Source organism: Oncorhynchus nerka, linkage group LG25 (genome assembly GCF_034236695.1).
Source record: "Oncorhynchus nerka isolate Pitt River linkage group LG25, Oner_Uvic_2.0, whole genome shotgun sequence".
NCBI classification, from domain to species: domain Eukaryota; kingdom Metazoa; phylum Chordata; class Actinopteri; order Salmoniformes; family Salmonidae; genus Oncorhynchus; species Oncorhynchus nerka.
The window spans coordinates 4,681,525-4,698,923 of record NC_088420.1 but is presented as its reverse complement, the minus strand read 5'-3'; the positions used below and the strand labels follow the sequence as shown (position 1 = coordinate 4,698,923).

At 44.7% G+C, this 17,399-nt stretch overlaps 1 protein-coding gene across 1 annotated transcript in view; it reads left to right on the top strand.

Annotated features, from left to right (window-relative positions):
* LOC115124702 (solute carrier organic anion transporter family member 2A1-like) overlaps nucleotides 1–17,399 on the top strand; it is a 115,032-nt gene that overhangs the window by 36,593 nt on the left and 61,040 nt on the right. Inside the window, exon 6 of the mRNA XM_065009491.1 lies at nucleotides 1,058–1,197. Coding sequence (XP_064865563.1) covers nucleotides 1,058–1,197 — 140 coding nt within the window. The remainder of the gene's footprint in view (nucleotides 1–1,057; nucleotides 1,198–17,399) is intronic.

Sequence of the window (17,399 nt, the reverse complement as noted above, 5' to 3'; positions counted from 1 at the left end):
TTTTGGGGTCACTTGTTTTTAGATGGTTGTAAAATGTGATGTCTCTTTTTTCTATTTGAATAAGGAGGGGGTATTGACCCAATTCTGCTCTACATGTGTTATATTGAGTTTTTCTTTGCACTTGCACTCTTGCAAAATTCTGCATGCTGTATTTCGATTGGATGTTTGTCCCATTCATGAATCATCATCAGTAAAGAGTGAACACCATACTTTGCTGCCAAATAGAGTATTTAAAAAATTAAAAAAGTTGGCAGATCCTAATAATATTCCTTTTAATGGCATAGAATGCTCTTCTTGCTTTGTCTCCCAGCTCGTTCACAGCCATGCAAAAGCTACACCTGTGTTGCTGACATTCATTCCTAGATATGTGTAGTTTTTGGTCTGTTTTTTTAAAAATAGAACTCTTTGTATTTGTGATCTAGATTTCAGGACCTCTTGGAATAACCTAAAAAAACAGAATATAATGATATCTGTCAGAGCCCAGGTTAATATCAGCCCTCTCTCTCGCTTTGTCTCGCTCATTTGACTTCAGAGTGTATTAGGGTGGGGCCCGGGTGCTTCACATTGTTCTAGAGCCCTCTCTTTCTCTGTCTCTGCCGGCCTAGCATGCTTAATCTCTGCCTGTCTTTCTGTCTCTCTCTCTCTAACCTTCCTCTCTCCCTCCAGTCACCAATGCTGAGCTGGCCCCTACAGACCCTCGCTGGGTGGGTGCGTGGTGGATGGGCCTCCTTGTCTCCTCTGCCAGCCTAGCCCTGACCTCCACCCCATACTTCTTCTTTCCTCTTTACTCTCTCCCACTTGTCACCAACGCTGAGCTGGCCTCTACAGACCCTCGCTGGGTGGGTGCGTGGTGGATGGGCCTCCTCGTCTCCTCTGCCAGCCTAGGCCTGACCTCCACCCCATACTTCTTCTTTCCTCTCTCCCTCCAGTCACCAACGCTGAGCTGGCCCCTACAGACCCTCGCTGGGTGGGTGCGTGGTGGATGGGCCTCCTTGTCTCCTCTGCCAGCCTAGCCCTGACCTCCATCCCATACTTCTTCTTTCCTCTCTCCCGCTAGTCACCAATGCTGAGCTGGCCCCTACAGACCCTCGCTGGGTGGGTGCGTGGTGGATGGGCCTCCTCGTCTCCTCTGCCAGCCTAGCCCTGACCTCCATCCCCTACTTCTTCTTTCCTCGCAGCATGCCTCTGGAAGGCAATGTAGGTTACACTCTCTCACTCTCTCACTAAAGTTCGCATCCCAAAATGGCACCCTATTCCCTACACAGGGCCCCAAATGGCTCTGATCAAAAGTAGTGCACAATGTAGGGAAAAGGGTGTCGTTTGGGATGCAGACATAGATGCTTTTATACACTGCTTATGTGCTTTTATACACTGCTTAGTGTTATGAATGGGTCTTGGCTGTTTTAGGAAGTCTTTATGTAGGTAACCACCAAATAAGGTATTACTAAATTGTCCTTGTAAACAACATTTCCAAAACATCAAGGACAAAGCAGTGCTCGGTTATTTTACTTCATTCTTCTTCTGAGAATAATAAATATCTTCCTCAGGGGAAGAATTAAGTTTGTAAGACCGGGGCCCAGACATTAATATATATTATGTATTGTGGTATTTCATTAATTTGAATGACGTTAATAGCTAGAGCTTGAAAATTGTTATTGTATGGGAAAATAAGTATATTTTAATTCAGGTTATACTGACCTCTTCTGGCTTGAAGCCAGCAGTGCAACTGATCATTTTAGCTGCCATGTACTGTTGATTGAAATGAACTAAGCTAGAATGTTATTGTGAGGGTGATAAAGACAATATGACACCGATGTCAATGAAAATCCGCAGATGACTTGGAGGTACACAGCACACTTCCTCGCCTTTTCGTCACGAGCCGTCCGTCCGTTACTGATACCGGATTTTGAACAGGGTTGTTAGCATTGGCATTAACATTAGCATTGGCATTTGCATTAGCATTGGCATGAACATTAGCATTTGCATTAGTATTAGCATTGGCATTGGCATTAACATTAGCATTAACATTAGCATTGGCATTTGCATTAGCATTGGCATTTGCATTAGCATTGGCATTAACATTAACATTAGCATTGGCATTAACATTAGCATTGGCATTAACATTAGCATTCGCATTAGCATTGGCATTAACATTGGCATTGGAATTTGTATTGGCATTAACATTAGCATTGGCATTTGCATTAGCATAAAAAATCAAATGTATTGCCCCAACTTAGCTCAATATCTAGGCATCAGATAAGAACTACAGCATCCATAAAGTGACCATTAGCCTTGCCACCTCAACACAGACTGTGTTTTGTAGGGACAATAGTTTTGAATAAATGTATAATTTATCTCTCTCACGTACTCAATTCTGTCCATTTATGAATCAACGATGTGCTACCTTTTTTTGTAGCATTTCTGACAATGCTAACATTTTTTCCGCCAAAATCTCATAGTTCTCAAACAGGGTCAAGGCACTTAGGTTGACTAGCAACAGCGCTAGTAGCTTGCTAAGACCAGTCGGATAAGAGGCAAGCTACACGCAAACGAAGCCAGCTATATTTTGCTATGGAAGGTTTTTCACATGGCTGAAGTCATCTGTGTAAACTATTGGCCTTGACACTTGCGTGTAATCAGAGAACAAACCTAAACAAACCTAAAGACAAAGACAAGCTAGAGAATGGTCCCTTTGGTGCTATTGCCAGTTACCTAGCCAACTAACGTTATCCAGAGTCCTAGTTAGTTAGTTACCTATCCCTACTGCCTGTGTACCAGAGTCCTAGTTAATTAGTTACCTATCCCTGCTGCTGTGTACCAGAGTCCTAGTTAGTTAGTTACCTATCCCTACTGCCTGTGTACCAGAGTCCTAGTTAGTTAGTTACCTATCCCTACTGCCTGTGTACCAGAGTCATAGTTAGTTATTTACCTATCCCTGCTGCTGTGTACCAGAGTCCTAGTTAGTTAGTTACCTATCCCTGCTGCTGTGTACCAGAGTCCTAGTTAGTTAGTTACCTATCCCTACTGCCTGTGTACCAGAGTCCTAGTTAGTTAGTTACCTATCCCTACTGCTGTGTACCAGAGTCCTAGTTATTAGTTAGTTACCTATCCCTACTGCCTGTGTACCAGAGTCCTAGTTAGTTAGTTACCTATCCCTACTGCCTGTGTACCAGAGTCCTAGTTAGTTAGTTACCTATCCCTACTGCTGTGTACCAGAGTCCTAGTTAGTTAGTTACCTATCCCTACTGCTGTGTACCAGAGTCCTAGTTAGTTAGTTACCTATCCCTACTGCTGTGTACCAGAGTCCTAGTTAGTTAGTTACCTATCCCTACTGCCTGTGTACCAGAGTCCTAGTTAGTTAGTTACCTATCCCTACTGCTGTGTACCAGAGTCCTAGTTAGTTAGTTACCTATCCCTACTGCCTGTGTACCAGAGTCCTAGTTAGTTAGTTACCTATCCCTACTGCTGTGTACCAGAGTCCTAGTTAGTTAGTTACCTATCCCTACTGCTGTGTACCAGAGTCCTAGTTATTAGTTAGTTACCTATCCCTACTGCTGTGTACCAGAGTCCTAGTTAGTTAGTTAGCTGCTGTGTACCAGAGTCCTAGTTAGTTAGTTACCTATCCCTACTGCTGTGTACCAGAGTCCTAGTTAGTTAGTTACCTATCCCTACTGCCTTACCAGAGTCCTAGTTAGTTAGTTACCTATCCCTGCTGCTGTGTACCAGAGTCCTAGTTAGTTAGTTACCTATCCCTGCTGCTGTGTACCAGAGTCCTAGTTAGTTAGTTACCTATCCCTACTGCTGTGTACCAGAGTCCTAGTTAGTTAGTTACCTATCCCTACTGCCTGTGTACCAGAGTCCTAGTTAGTTAGTTACCTATCCCTGCTGCTGTGTACCAGAGTCCTAGTTAGTTAGTTACCTATCCCTCACTGCCTGTGTACCAGAGTCCTAGTTAGTTAGTTACCTATCCCTACTACTGTGTACCAGAGTCCTAGTTAGTTAGTTACCTATCCCTACTGCCTGTGTACCAGAGTCCTAGTTAGTTAGTTACCTATCCCTGCTGCTGTGTACCAGAGTCCTAGTTAGTTAGTTACCTATCCCTACTGCCTGTGTACCAGAGTCCTAGTTAGTTAGTTACCTATCCCTACTGCCTGTGTACCAGAGTCCTAGTTAGTTAGTTACCTATCCCTGCTGCTGTGTACCAGAGTCCTAGTTAGTTAGTTACCTATCCCTACTGCCTGTGTACCAGAGTCCTAGTTAGTTAGTTACCTATCCCTACTGCCTGTGTACCAGAGTCCTAGTTAGTTAGTTACCTATCCCTGCTGCTGTGTACCAGAGTCCTAGTTAGTTAGTTACCTAGAGAGTCCTAGTTAGTTAGTTACCTATCCCTACTGCTGTGTACCAGAGTCCTAGTTAGTTAGTTACCTATCCCTACTGCTGTGTACCAGAGTCCTAGTTAGTTAGTTACCTATCCCTACTGCCTGTGTACCAGAGTCCTAGTTAGTTAGTTACCTATCCCTACTGCTGTGTACCAGAGTCCTAGTTAGTTAGTTACCTATCCCTACTGCCTGTGTACCAGAGTCCTAGTTAGTTAGTTACCTATCCCTACTGCTGTGTACCAGAGTCCTAGTTAGTTAGTTACCTATCCCTACTGCCTGTGTACCAGAGTCCTAGTTAGTTAGTTACCTATCCCTACTGCCTGTGTACCAGAGTCCTAGTTAGTTAGTTACCTATCCCTACTGCTGTGTACCAGAGTCCTAGTTAGTTAGTTACCTATCCCTACTGCCTGTGTACCAGAGTCCTAGTTAGTTAGTTACCTATCCCTACTGCTGTGTACCAGAGTCCTAGTTAGTTAGTTACCTATCCCTACTGCTGTGTACCAGAGTCCTAGTTAGTTAGTTACCTATCCCTACTGCTGTGTACCAGAGTCCTAGTTAGTTAGTTACCTATCCCTACTGCTGTGTACCAGAGTCCTAGTTAGTTAGTTACCTATCCCTGCTGCTGTGTACCAGAGTCCTAGTTAGTTAGTTACCTATCCCTACTGCTGTGTACCAGAGTCCTAGTTAGTTAGTTAGTTACCTATCCCTACTGCTGTGTACCAGAGTCCTAGTTAGTTAGTTACCTATCCCTACTGCTGTGTACCAGAGTCCTAGTTAGTTAGTTACCTATCCCTACTGCTGTGTACCAGAGTCCTAGTTAGTTAGTTACCTATCCCTACTGCTGTGTACCAGAGTCCTAGTTAGTTAGTTACCTATCCCTACTGCTGTGTACCAGAGTCCTAGTTAGTTAGTTACCTATCCCTACTGTTAGAGTCCTATCCCCCTACTGCTGTGTACCAGAGTCCTAGTTAGTTAGTTACCTATCCCTACTGCCTGTGTACCAGAGTCCTAGTTAGTTAGTTACCTATCCCTACTGCTGTGTACCAGAGTCCTAGTTAGTTAGTTACCTATCCCTACTGCTGTGTACCAGAGTCCTAGTTAGTTAGTTACCTATCCCTACTGCTGTGTACCAGAGTCCTAGTTAGTTAGTTACCTATCCCTACTGCTGTGTACCAGAGTCCTAGTTAGTTAGTTAGTTACCTATCCCTACTGCCTGTGTACCAGAGTCCTAGTTAGTTAGTTACCTATCCCTACTGCTGTGTACCAGAGTCCTAGTTAGTTAGTTACCTATCCCTGCTGCTGTGTACCAGAGTCCTAGTTAGTTAGTTACCTATCCCTACTGCTGTGTACCAGAGTCCTAGTTAGTTAGTTACCTATCCCTACTGCCTGTGTACCAGAGTCCTAGTTAGTTAGTTACCTATCCCTGCTGCTGTGTACCAGAGTCCTAGTTAGTTAGTTACCTATCCCTACTGCTGTGTACCAGAGTCCTAGTTAGTTAGTTACCTATCCCTACTGCTGTGTACCAGAGTCCTAGTTAGTTAGTTACCTATCCCTGCTGCTGTGTACCAGAGTCCTAGTTAGTTAGTTACCTATCCCTACTGCTGTGTACCAGAGTCCTAGTTAGTTAGTTACCTATCCCTACTGCCTGTGTACCAGAGTCCTAGTTAGTTAGTTACCTATCCCTACTGCTGTGTACCAGAGTCCTAGTTAGTTAGTTACCTATCCCTACTGCTGTGTACCAGAGTCCTAGTTAGTTAGTTACCTATCCCTACTGCTGTGTACCAGAGTCCTAGTTAGTTAGTTCCTATCCCTGCTGCTGTGTACCAGAGTCCTAGTTAGTTAGTTACCTATCCCTACTGCTGTGTACCAGAGTCCTAGTTAGTTAGTTACCTATCCCTGCTGCCTGTGTACCAGAGTCCTAGTTAGTTAGTTACCTATCCCTACTGCTGTGTACCAGAGTCCTAGTTAGTTAGTTACCTATCCCTACTGCCTGTGTACCAGAGTCCTAGTTAGTTAGTTACCTATCCCTGCTGCTGTGTACCAGAGTCCTAGTTAGTTAGTTACCTATCCCTACTGCCTGTGTACCAGAGTCCTAGTTAGTTAGTTACCTATCCCTACTGCTGTGTACCAGAGTCCTAGTTAGTTAGTTACCTATCCCTACTGCTGTGTACCAGAGTCCTAGTTAGTTAGTCCTAGTTACCTATCCCTACTGCTGTGTACCAGAGTCCTAGTTAGTTAGTTACCTATCCCTACTGCCTGTGTACCAGAGTCCTAGTTAGTTAGTTACCTATCCCTACTGCTGTGTTAGTTAGTTACCTATCCCTGCTGCTGTGTACCAGAGTCCTAGTTAGTTAGTTACCTATCCCTGCTGCTGTGTACCAGAGTCCTAGTTAGTTAGTTAGTTACCTATCCCTACTGCCTGTGTACCAGAGTCCTAGTTAGTTAGTTACCTATCCCTGCTGCTGTGTACCAGAGTCCTAGTTAGTTAGTTACCTATCCCTGCTGCTGTGTACCAGAGTCCTAGTTAGTTAGTTACCTATCCCTACTGCTGTGTACCAGAGTCCTAGTTAGTTAGTTACCTATCCCTACTGCCTGTGTACCAGAGTCCTAGTTAGTTAGTTACCTATCCCTACCAGAGTCCTAGTTAGTTAGTTACCTATCCCTGCCTGTGTACCAGAGTCCTAGTTAGTTAGTTACCTATCCCTGCTGCTGTGTACCAGAGTCCTAGTTAGTTAGTTACCTATCCCTACTGCCTGTGTACCAGAGTCCTAGTTAGTTAGTTACCTATCCCTGCTGCTGTGTACCAGAGTCCTAGTTAGTTAGTTACCTATCCCTACTGCTGTGTACCAGAGTCCTAGTTAGTTAGTTACCTATCCCTACTGCTGTGTACCAGAGTCCTAGTTAGTTAGTTACCTATCCCTACTGCTGTGTACCAGAGTCCTAGTTAGTTAGTTACCTATCCCTACTGCCTGTGTACCAGAGTCCTAGTTAGTTAGTTACCTATCCCTGCTGCTGTGTACCAGAGTCCTAGTTAGTTAGTTACCTATCCCTGTGCTGTGTACCAGAGTCCTAGTTAGTTACCTATCCCTACTGCCTGTGTACCAGAGTCCTAGTTAGTTAGTTACCTATCCCTACTGCTGTGTACCAGAGTCCTAGTTATTAGTTAGTTACCTATCCCTACTGCCTGTGTACCAGAGTCCTAGTTAGTTAGTTACCTATCCCTACTGCTGTGTACCAGAGTCCTAGTTAGTTAGTTACCTATCCCTACTGCTGTGTACCAGAGTCCTAGTTAGTTAGTTACCTATCCCTACTGCTGTGTACCAGAGTCCTAGTTAGTTAGTTACCTATCCCTACTGCCTGTGTACCAGAGTCCTAGTTAGTTAGTTACCTATCCCTACTGCTGTGTACCAGAGTCCTAGTTAGTTAGTTACCTATCCCTACTGCCTGTGTACCAGAGTCCTAGTTAGTTAGTTACCTATCCCTGCTGCTGTGTACCAGAGTCCTAGTTAGTTAGTTACCTATCCCTACTGCTGTGTACCAGAGTCCTAGTTAGTTAGTTACCTATCCCTACTGCTGTGTACCAGAGTCCTAGTTAGTTAGTTACCTATCCCTACTGCTGTGTACCAGAGTCCTAGTTAGTTAGTTACCTATCCCTGCTGCTGTGTACCAGAGTCCTAGTTAGTTAGTTACCTATCCCTACTGCCTGTGTACCAGAGTCCTAGTTAGTTAGTTACCTATCCCTACTGCTGTGTACCAGAGTCCTAGTTAGTTAGTTACCTATCCCTACTGCCTGTGTACCAGAGTCCTAGTTAGTTAGTTACCTATCCCTACTGCTGTGTACCAGAGTCCTAGTTAGTTAGTTACCTATCCCTACTGCTGCTGTGTACCAGAGTCCTAGTTAGTTAGTTACCTATCCCTACTGCTGTGTACCAGAGTCCTAGTTAGTTAGTTACCTATCCCTACTGCTGTGTACCAGAGTCCTAGTTAGTTAGTTACCTATCCCTACTGCTGTGTACCAGAGTCCTAGTTAGTTAGTTACCTATCCCTACTGCTGTGTACCAGAGTCCTAGTTAGTTAGTTACCTATCCCTGCTGCTGTGTACCAGAGTCCTAGTTAGTTAGTTACCTATCCCTACTGCTGTGTACCAGAGTCCTAGTTAGTTAGTTACCTATCCCTACTGCCTGTGTACCAGAGTCCTAGTTAGTTAGTTACCTATCCCTACTGCCTGTGTACCAGAGTCCTAGTTAGTTAGTTACCTATCCCTACTGCTGTGTACCAGAGTCCTAGTTAGTTAGTTACCTATCCCTACTGCCTGTGTACCAGAGTCCTAGTTAGTTAGTTACCTATCCCTGCTGCTGTGTACCAGAGTCCTAGTTAGTTAGTTACCTATCCCTACTGCTGTGTACCAGAGTCCTAGTTAGTTAGTTAGTTACCTATCCCTGCTGCTGTGTACCAGAGTCCTAGTTAGTTAGCTATCTATCCCTGCTGCTGTGTACCAGAGTCCTAGTTAGTTAGTTACCTATCCCTACTGCTGTGTACCAGAGTCCTAGTTAGTTAGTTACCTATCCCTACTGCTGTGTACCAGAGTCCTAGTTAGTTAGTTACCTATCCCTACTGCCTGTGTACCAGAGTCCTAGTTAGTTAGTTACCTATCCCTGCTGCTGTGTACCAGAGTCCTAGTTAGTTAGTTACCTATCCCTGCTGCTGTGTACCAGAGTCCTAGTTAGTTAGTTACCTATCCCTACTGCTGTGTACCAGAGTCCTAGTTAGTTAGTTACCTATCCCTACTGCCTGTGTACCAGAGTCCTAGTTAGTTAGTTACCTATCCCTGCTGCTGTGTACCAGAGTCCTAGTTAGTTAGTTACCTATCCCTATCCCTGCTGCTGTGTACCAGAGTCCTAGTTAGTTAGTTACCTATCCCTACTGCTGTGTACCAGAGTCCTAGTTAGTTAGTTACCTATCCCTACTGCTGTGTACCAGAGTCCTAGTTAGTTAGTTACCTATCCCTGCTGCTGTGTACCAGAGTCCTAGTTAGTTAGTTACCTATCCCTACTGCCTGTGTACCAGAGTCCTAGTTAGTTAGTTACCTATCCCTACTGCTGTGTACCAGAGTCCTAGTTAGTTAGTTACCTATCCCTACTGCCTGTGTACCAGAGTCCTAGTTAGTTAGTTACCTATCCCTACTGCTGTGTACCAGAGTCCTAGTTAGTTAGTTACCTATCCCTACTGCTGTGTACCAGAGTCCTAGTTAGTTAGTTACCTATCCCTACTGCCTGTGTACCAGAGTCCTAGTTAGTTAGTTACCTATCCCTACTGCTGTGTACCAGAGTCCTAGTTAGTTAGTTACCTATCCCTACTGCCTGTGTACCAGAGTCCTAGTTAGTTAGTTACCTATCCCTGCTGCTGTGTACCAGAGTCCTAGTTAGTTAGTTACCTATCCCTACTGCTGTGTACCAGAGTCCTAGTTAGTTAGTTACCTATCCCTACTGCTGTGTACCAGAGTCCTAGTTAGTTAGTTACCTATCCCTGCTGCTGTGTACCAGAGTCCTAGTTAGTTAGTTACCTATCCCTACTGCTGTGTACCAGAGTCCTAGTTAGTTAGTTACCTATCCCTACTGCTGTGTACCAGAGTCCTAGTTAGTTAGTTACCTATCCCTACTGCTGTGTACCAGAGTCCTAGTTAGTTAGTTACCTATCCCTACTGCCTGTGTACCAGAGTCCTAGTTAGTTAGTTACCTATCCCTACTGCTGTGTACCAGAGTCCTAGTTAGTTAGTTACCTATCCCTACTGCTGTGTACCAGAGTCCTAGTTAGTTAGTTACCTATCCCTACTGCCTGTGTACCAGAGTCCTAGTTAGTTAGTTACCTATCCCTACTGCTGTGTACCAGAGTCCTAGTTAGTTAGTTACCTATCCCTACTGCCTGTGTACCAGAGTCCTAGTTAGTTAGTTACCTATCCCTACTGCTGTGTACCAGAGTCCTAGTTAGTTAGTTACCTATCCCTGCTGCTGTGTACCAGAGTCCTAATTAGTTAGTTACCTATCCCTAGCCTGTGTACCAGAGTCCTAGTTAGTTAGTTACCTATCCCTACTGCTGTGTACCAGAGTCCTAGTTAGTTAGTTACCTATCCCTACTGCCTGTGTACCAGAGTCCTAGTTAGTTAGTTACCTATCCCTACTGCCTGTGTACCAGAGTCCTAGTTAGTTAGTTACCTATCCCTACTGCTGTGTACCAGAGTCCTAGTTAGTTAGTTACCTATCCCTGCTGCTGTGTACCAGAGTCCTAGTTAGTTAGTTACCTATCCCTGCTGCTGTGTACCAGAGTCCTAGTTAGTTAGTTACCTATCCCTACTGCTGTGTACCAGAGTCCTAGTTAGTTAGTTACCTATCCCTACTGCTGTGTACCAGAGTCCTAGTTAGTTAGTTACCTATCCCTACTGCCTGTGTACCAGAGTTAGTTACCTATCCCTACTGCTGTGTACCAGAGTCCTAGTTAGTTAGTTACCTATCCCTACTGCTGTGTACCAGAGTCCTAGTTAGTTAGTTACCTATCCCTACTGCTGTGTACCAGAGTCCTAGTTAGTTAGTTACCTATCCCTACTGCTGTGTACCAGAGTCCTAGTTAGTTAGTTAGTTACCTATCCCTACTGCCTGTGTACCAGAGTCCTAGTTAGTTAGTTACCTATCCCTGCTGCTGTGTACCAGAGTCCTAGTTAGTTAGTTACCTATCCCTACTGCTGTGTACCAGAGTCCTAGTTAGTTAGTTACCTATCCCTACTGCTGTGTACCAGAGTCCTAGTTAGTTAGTTACCTATCCCTACTGCCTGTGTACCAGAGTCCTAGTTAGTTAGTTACCTATCCCTGCTGCTGTGTACCAGAGTCCTAGTTAGTTAGTTACCTATCCCTACTGCTGTGTACCAGAGTCCTAGTTAGTTAGTTACCTATCCCTACTGCCTGTGTACCAGAGTCCTAGTTAGTTAGTTACCTATCCCTACTGCTGTGTACCAGAGTCCTAGTTAGTTAGTTACCTATCCCTGCTGCTGTGTACCAGAGTCCTAGTTAGTTAGTTACCTATCCCTACTGCCTGTGTACCAGAGTCCTAGTTAGTTAGTTACCTATCCCTACTGCTGTGTACCAGAGTCCTAGTTAGTTAGTTACCTATCCCTACTGCTGTGTACCAGAGTCCTAGTTAGTTAGTTACCTATCCCTACTGCCTGTGTACCAGAGTCCTAGTTAGTTAGTTACCTATCCCTACTGCTGTGTACCAGAGTCCTAGTTAGTTAGTTACCTATCCCTACTGCTGTGTACCAGAGTCCTAGTTAGTTAGTTACCTATCCCTACTGCTGTGTACCAGAGTCCTAGTTAGTTAGTTACCTATCCCTACTGCCTGTGTACCAGAGTCCTAGTTAGTTAGTTACCTATCCCTACTGCTGTGTACCAGAGTCCTAGTTAGTTAGTTACCTATCCCTACTGCCTGTGTACCAGAGTCCTAGTTAGTTAGTTACCTATCCCTACTGCTGTGTACCAGAGTCCTAGTTAGTTAGTTACCTATCCCTACTGCTGTGTACCAGAGTCCTAGTTAGTTAGTTACCTATCCCTAGTCCAGAGTCCTAGTTAGTTAGTTACCTATCCCTACTGCCTGTGTACCAGAGTCCTAGTTAGTTAGTTACCTATCCCTGCTGCTGTGTACCAGAGTCCTAGTTAGTTAGTTACCTATCCCTACTGCTGTGTACCAGAGTCCTAGTTAGTTAGTTACCTATCCCTACTGCTGTGTACCAGAGTCCTAGTTAGTTAGTTACCTATCCCTACTGCTGTGTACCAGAGTCCTAGTTAGTTAGTTACCTATCCCTACTGCCTGTGTACCAGAGTCCTAGTTAGTTAGTTACCTATCCCTGCTGCTGTGTACCAGAGTCCTAGTTAGTTAGTTACCTATCCCTACTGCCTGTGTACCAGAGTCCTAGTTAGTTAGTTACCTATCCCTACTGCTGTGTACCAGAGTCCTAGTTAGTTAGTTACCTATCCCTACTGCCTGTGTACCAGAGTCCTAGTTAGTTAGTTACCTATCCCTACTGCTGTGTACCAGAGTCCTAGTTAGTTAGTTACCTATCCCTACTGCCTGTGTACCAGAGTCCTAGTTAGTTAGTTACCTATCCCTACTGCTGTGTACCAGAGTCCTAGTTAGTTAGTTAGTTACCTATCCCTACTGCCTGTGTACCAGAGTCCTAGTTAGTTAGTTACCTATCCCTGCTGCTGTGTACCAGAGTCCTAGTTAGTTAGTTACCTATCCCTACTGCCTGTGTACCAGAGTCCTAGTTAGTTAGTTACCTATCCCTGCTGCTGTGTACCAGAGTCCTAGTTAGTTAGTTACCTATCCCTACTGCTGTGTACCAGAGTCCTAGTTAGTTAGTTACCTATCCCTACTGCTGTGTACCAGAGTCCTAGTTAGTTAGTTACCTATCCCTACTGCTGTGTACCAGAGTCCTAGTTAGTTAGTTACCTATCCCTGCTGCTGTGTACCAGAGTCCTAGTTAGTTAGTTACCTATCCCTACTGCTGTGTACCAGAGTCCTAGTTAGTTAGTTACCTATCCCTACTGCTGTGTACCAGAGTCCTAGTTAGTTAGTTACCTATCCCTGCTGCTGTGTACCAGAGTCCTAGTCCCCCTACTGCCTGTGTACCAGAGTCCTAGTTAGTTAGTTACCTATCCCTGCTGCTGTGTACCAGAGTCCTAGTTAGTTAGTTACCTATCCCTGCTGCTGTGTACCAGAGTCCTAGTTAGTTAGTTACCTATCCCTACTGCTGTGTACCAGAGTCCTAGTTAGTTAGTTACCTATCCCTACTGCCTGTGTACCAGAGTCCTAGTTAGTTAGTTACCTATCCCTACTGCCTGTGTACCAGAGTCCTAGTTAGTTAGTTACCTATCCCTGCTGCTGTGTACCAGAGTCCTAGTTAGTTAGTTAGTTACCTATCCCTACTGCTGTGTACCAGAGTCCTAGTTAGTTAGTTACCTATCCCTACTGCTGTGTACCAGAGTCCTAGTTAGTTAGTTACCTATCCCTACTGCCTGTGTACCAGAGTCCTAGTTAGTTAGTTAGTTACCTATCCCTGCTGCCTGTGTACCAGAGTCCTAGTTAGTTAGTTAGTTACCTATCCCTGCTGCCTGTGTACCAGAGTCCTAGTTAGTTAGTTACCTATCCCTGCTGCTGTGTACCAGAGTCCTAGTTAGTTAGTTACCTATCCCTACTGCTGTGTACCAGAGTCCTAGTTAGTTAGTTACCTATCCCTACTGCTGTGTACCAGAGTCCTAGTTAGTTAGTTACCTATCCCCACTGCCTGTGTACCAGAGTCCTAGTTAGTTAGTTACCTATCCCTACTGCCTGTGTACCAGAGTCCTAGTTAGTTAGTTACCTATCCCTACTGCTGTGTACCAGAGTCCTAGTTAGTTAGTTACCTATCCCTACTGCCTGTGTACCAGAGTCCTAGTTAGTTAGTTACCTATCCCTACTGCTGTGTACCAGAGTCCTAGTTAGTTAGTTACCTATCCCTACTGCTGTGTACCAGAGTCCTAGTTAGTTAGTTACCTATCCCTGCTGCTGTGTACCAGAGTCCTAGTTAGTTAGTTACCTATCCCTACTGCTGTGTACCAGAGTCCTAGTTAGTTAGTTACCTATCCCTGCTGCTGTGTACCAGAGTCCTAGTTAGTTAGTTACCTATCCCTACTGCCTGTGTACCAGAGTCCTAGTTAGTTAGTTACCTATCCCTGCTGCTGTGTACCAGAGTCCTAGTTAGTTAGTTACCTATCCCTACTGCTGTGTACCAGAGTCCTAGTTAGTTAGTTACCTATCCCTGCTGCTGTGTACCAGAGTCCTAGTTAGTTAGTTACCTATCCCTACTGCCTGTGTACCAGAGTCCTAGTTAGTTAGTTACCTATCCCTACTGCTGTGTACCAGAGTCCTAGTTAGTTAGTTACCTATCCCTACTGCCTGTGTACCAGAGTCCTAGTTAGTTAGTTACCTATCCCTACTGCCTGTGTACCAGAGTCCTAGTTAGTTAGTTACCTATCCCTGCTGCTGTGTACCAGAGTCCTAGTTAGTTAGTTACCTATCCCTGCTGCTGTGTACCAGAGTCCTAGTTAGTTAGTTACCTATCCCTGCTGCTGTGTACCAGAGTCCTAGTTAGTTAGTTACCTATCCCTACTGCCTGTGTACCAGAGTCCTAGTTATTAGTTAGTTACCTATCCCTGCTGCTGTGTACCAGAGTCCTAGTTAGTTAGTTACCTATCCCTGCTGCTGTGTACCAGAGTCCTAGTTAGTTAGTTACCTATCCCTACTGCTGTGTACCAGAGTCCTAGTTAGTTAGTTACCTATCCCTACTGCCTGTGTACCAGAGTCCTAGTTAGTTAGTTACCTATCCCTGCTGCTGTGTACCAGAGTCCTAGTTAGTTAGTTACCTATCCCTACTGCTGTGTACCAGAGTCCTAGTTAGTTAGTTACCTATCCCTACTGCTGTGTACCAGAGTCCTAGTTAGTTAGTTACCTATCCCTACTGCTGTGTACCAGAGTCCTAGTTAGTTAGTTACCTATCCCTACTGCCTGTGTACCAGAGTCCTAGTTAGTTAGTTACCTATCCCTGCTGCTGTGTACCAGAGTCCTAGTTAGTTAGTTACCTATCCCTACTGCTGTGTACCAGAGTCCTAGTTAGTTAGTTACCTATCCCTACTGCTGTGTACCAGAGCTAGTTAGTTAGTTACCTATCCCTACTGCCTGTGTACCAGAGTCCTAGTTAGTTAGTTACCTATCCTGGCTGCTGTGTACCAGAGTCCTAGTTAGTTAGTTAGTTACCTATCCCTGCTGCCTGTGTACCAGAGTCCTAGTTAGTTAGTTACCTATCCCTACTGCTGTGTACCAGAGTCCTAGTTAGTTAGTTACCTATCCCTACTGCTGTGTACCAGAGTCCTAGTTAGTTAGTTAGTTACCTATCCCTGCTGCTGTGTACCAGAGTCCTAGTTAGTTAGTTACCTATCCCTACTGCTGTGTACCAGAGTCCTAGTTAGTTAGTTACCTATCCCTACTGCTGTGTACCAGAGTCCTAGTTAGTTAGTTACCTATCCCTACTGCTGTGTACCAGAGTCCTAGTTAGTTAGTTACCTATCCCTACTGCCTGTGTACCAGAGTCCTGTGTACCAGAGTCCTAGTTAGTTAGTTACCTATCCCTACTGCTGTGTACCAGAGTCCTAGTTAGTTAGTTACCTATCCCTACTGCCTGTGTACCAGAGTCCTAGTTAGTTAGTTACCTATCCCTACTGCTGTGTACCAGAGTCCTAGTTAGTTAGTTACCTATCCCTACTGCCTGTGTACCAGAGTCCTAGTTAGTTAGTTACCTATCCCTACTGCTGTGTACCAGAGTCCTAGTTAGTTAGTTACCTATCCCTACTGCTGTGTACCAGAGTCCTAGTTAGTTAGTTACCTATCCCTGCTGCTGTGTACCAGAGTCCTAGTTAGTTAGTTACCTATCCCTGGCTGCTGTGTACCAGAGTCCTAGTTAGTTAGTTACCTATCCCTGCTGCTGTGTACCAGAGTCCTAGTTAGTTAGTTCTATCCCTACTGCCTGTGTACCAGAGTCCTAGTTAGTTAGTTACCTATCCCTGCTGCTGTGTACCAGAGTCCTAGTTAGTTAGTTACCTATCCCTACTGCCTGTGTACCAGAGTCCTAGTTAGTTAGTTACCTATCCCTACTGCTGTGTACCAGAGTCCTAGTTAGTTAGTTACCTATCCCTGCTGCCTGTGTACCAGAGTCCTAGTTAGTTAGTTACCTATCCCTACTGCTGTGTACCAGAGTCCTAGTTAGTTAGTTACCTATCCCTACTGCCTGTGTACCAGAGTCCTAGTTAGTTAGTTACCTATCCCTACTGCTGTGTACCAGAGTCCTAGTTAGTTAGTTACCTATCCCTAGCCTGTGTACCAGAGTCCTAGTTAGTTAGTTAGTTACTATCCCTGCTGCTGTGTACCAGAGTCCTAGTTAGTTAGTTACCTATCCCTACTGCTGTGTACCAGAGTCCTAGTTAGTTAGTTACCTATCCCTACTGCTGTGTACCAGAGTCCTAGTTAGTTAGTTACCTATCCCTACTGCCTGTGTACCAGAGTCCTAGTTAGTTAGTTACCTATCCCTGCTGCTGTGTACCAGAGTCCTAGTTAGTTAGTTACCTATCCCTACTGCCTGTGTACCAGAGTCCTAGTTAGTTAGTTACCTATCCCTACTGCCTGTGTACCAGAGTCCTAGTTAGTTAGTTACCTATCCCTACTGCTGTGTACCAGAGTCCTAGTTAGTTAGTTACCTATCCCTACTACCTGTGTACCAGAGTCCTAGTTAGTTAGTTACCTATCCCTGCTGCTGTGTACCAGAGTCCTAGTTAGTTAGTTACCTATCCCTGCTGCTGTGTACCAGAGTCCTAGTTAGTTAGTTACCTATCCCTACTGCCTGTGTACCAGAGTCCTAGTTATTAGTTAGTTACCTATCCCTGCTGCTGTGTAACAGAGTCCTAGTTATTAGTTAGTTACCTATCCCTACTGCCTGTGTACCAGAGTCCTAGTTAGTTAGTTACCTATCCCTGCTGCTGTGTACCAGAGTCCTAGTTAGTTAGTTACCTATCCCTACTGCTGTGTACCAGAGTCCTAGTTAGTTAGTTAGTTACCTATCCCTGCTGCTGTGTACCAGAGTCCTAGTTAGTTATTTACCTATCCCCACTGCCTGTGTACCAGAGTCCTAGTTAGTTAGTTACCTATCCCTACTGCTGTGTACCAGAGTCCTAGTTAGTTAGTTACCTATCCCTACTGCTGTGTACCAGAGTCCTAGTTAGTTAGTTACCTATCCCTACTGCTGTGTACCAGAGTCCTAGTTAGTTAGTTACCTATCCCTACTGCCTGTGTACCAGAGTCCTAGTTAGTTAGTTACCTATCCCTGCTGCTGTGTACCAGAGTCCTAGTTAGTTAGTTAGTTACCTATCCCTGCTGCTGTGTACCAGA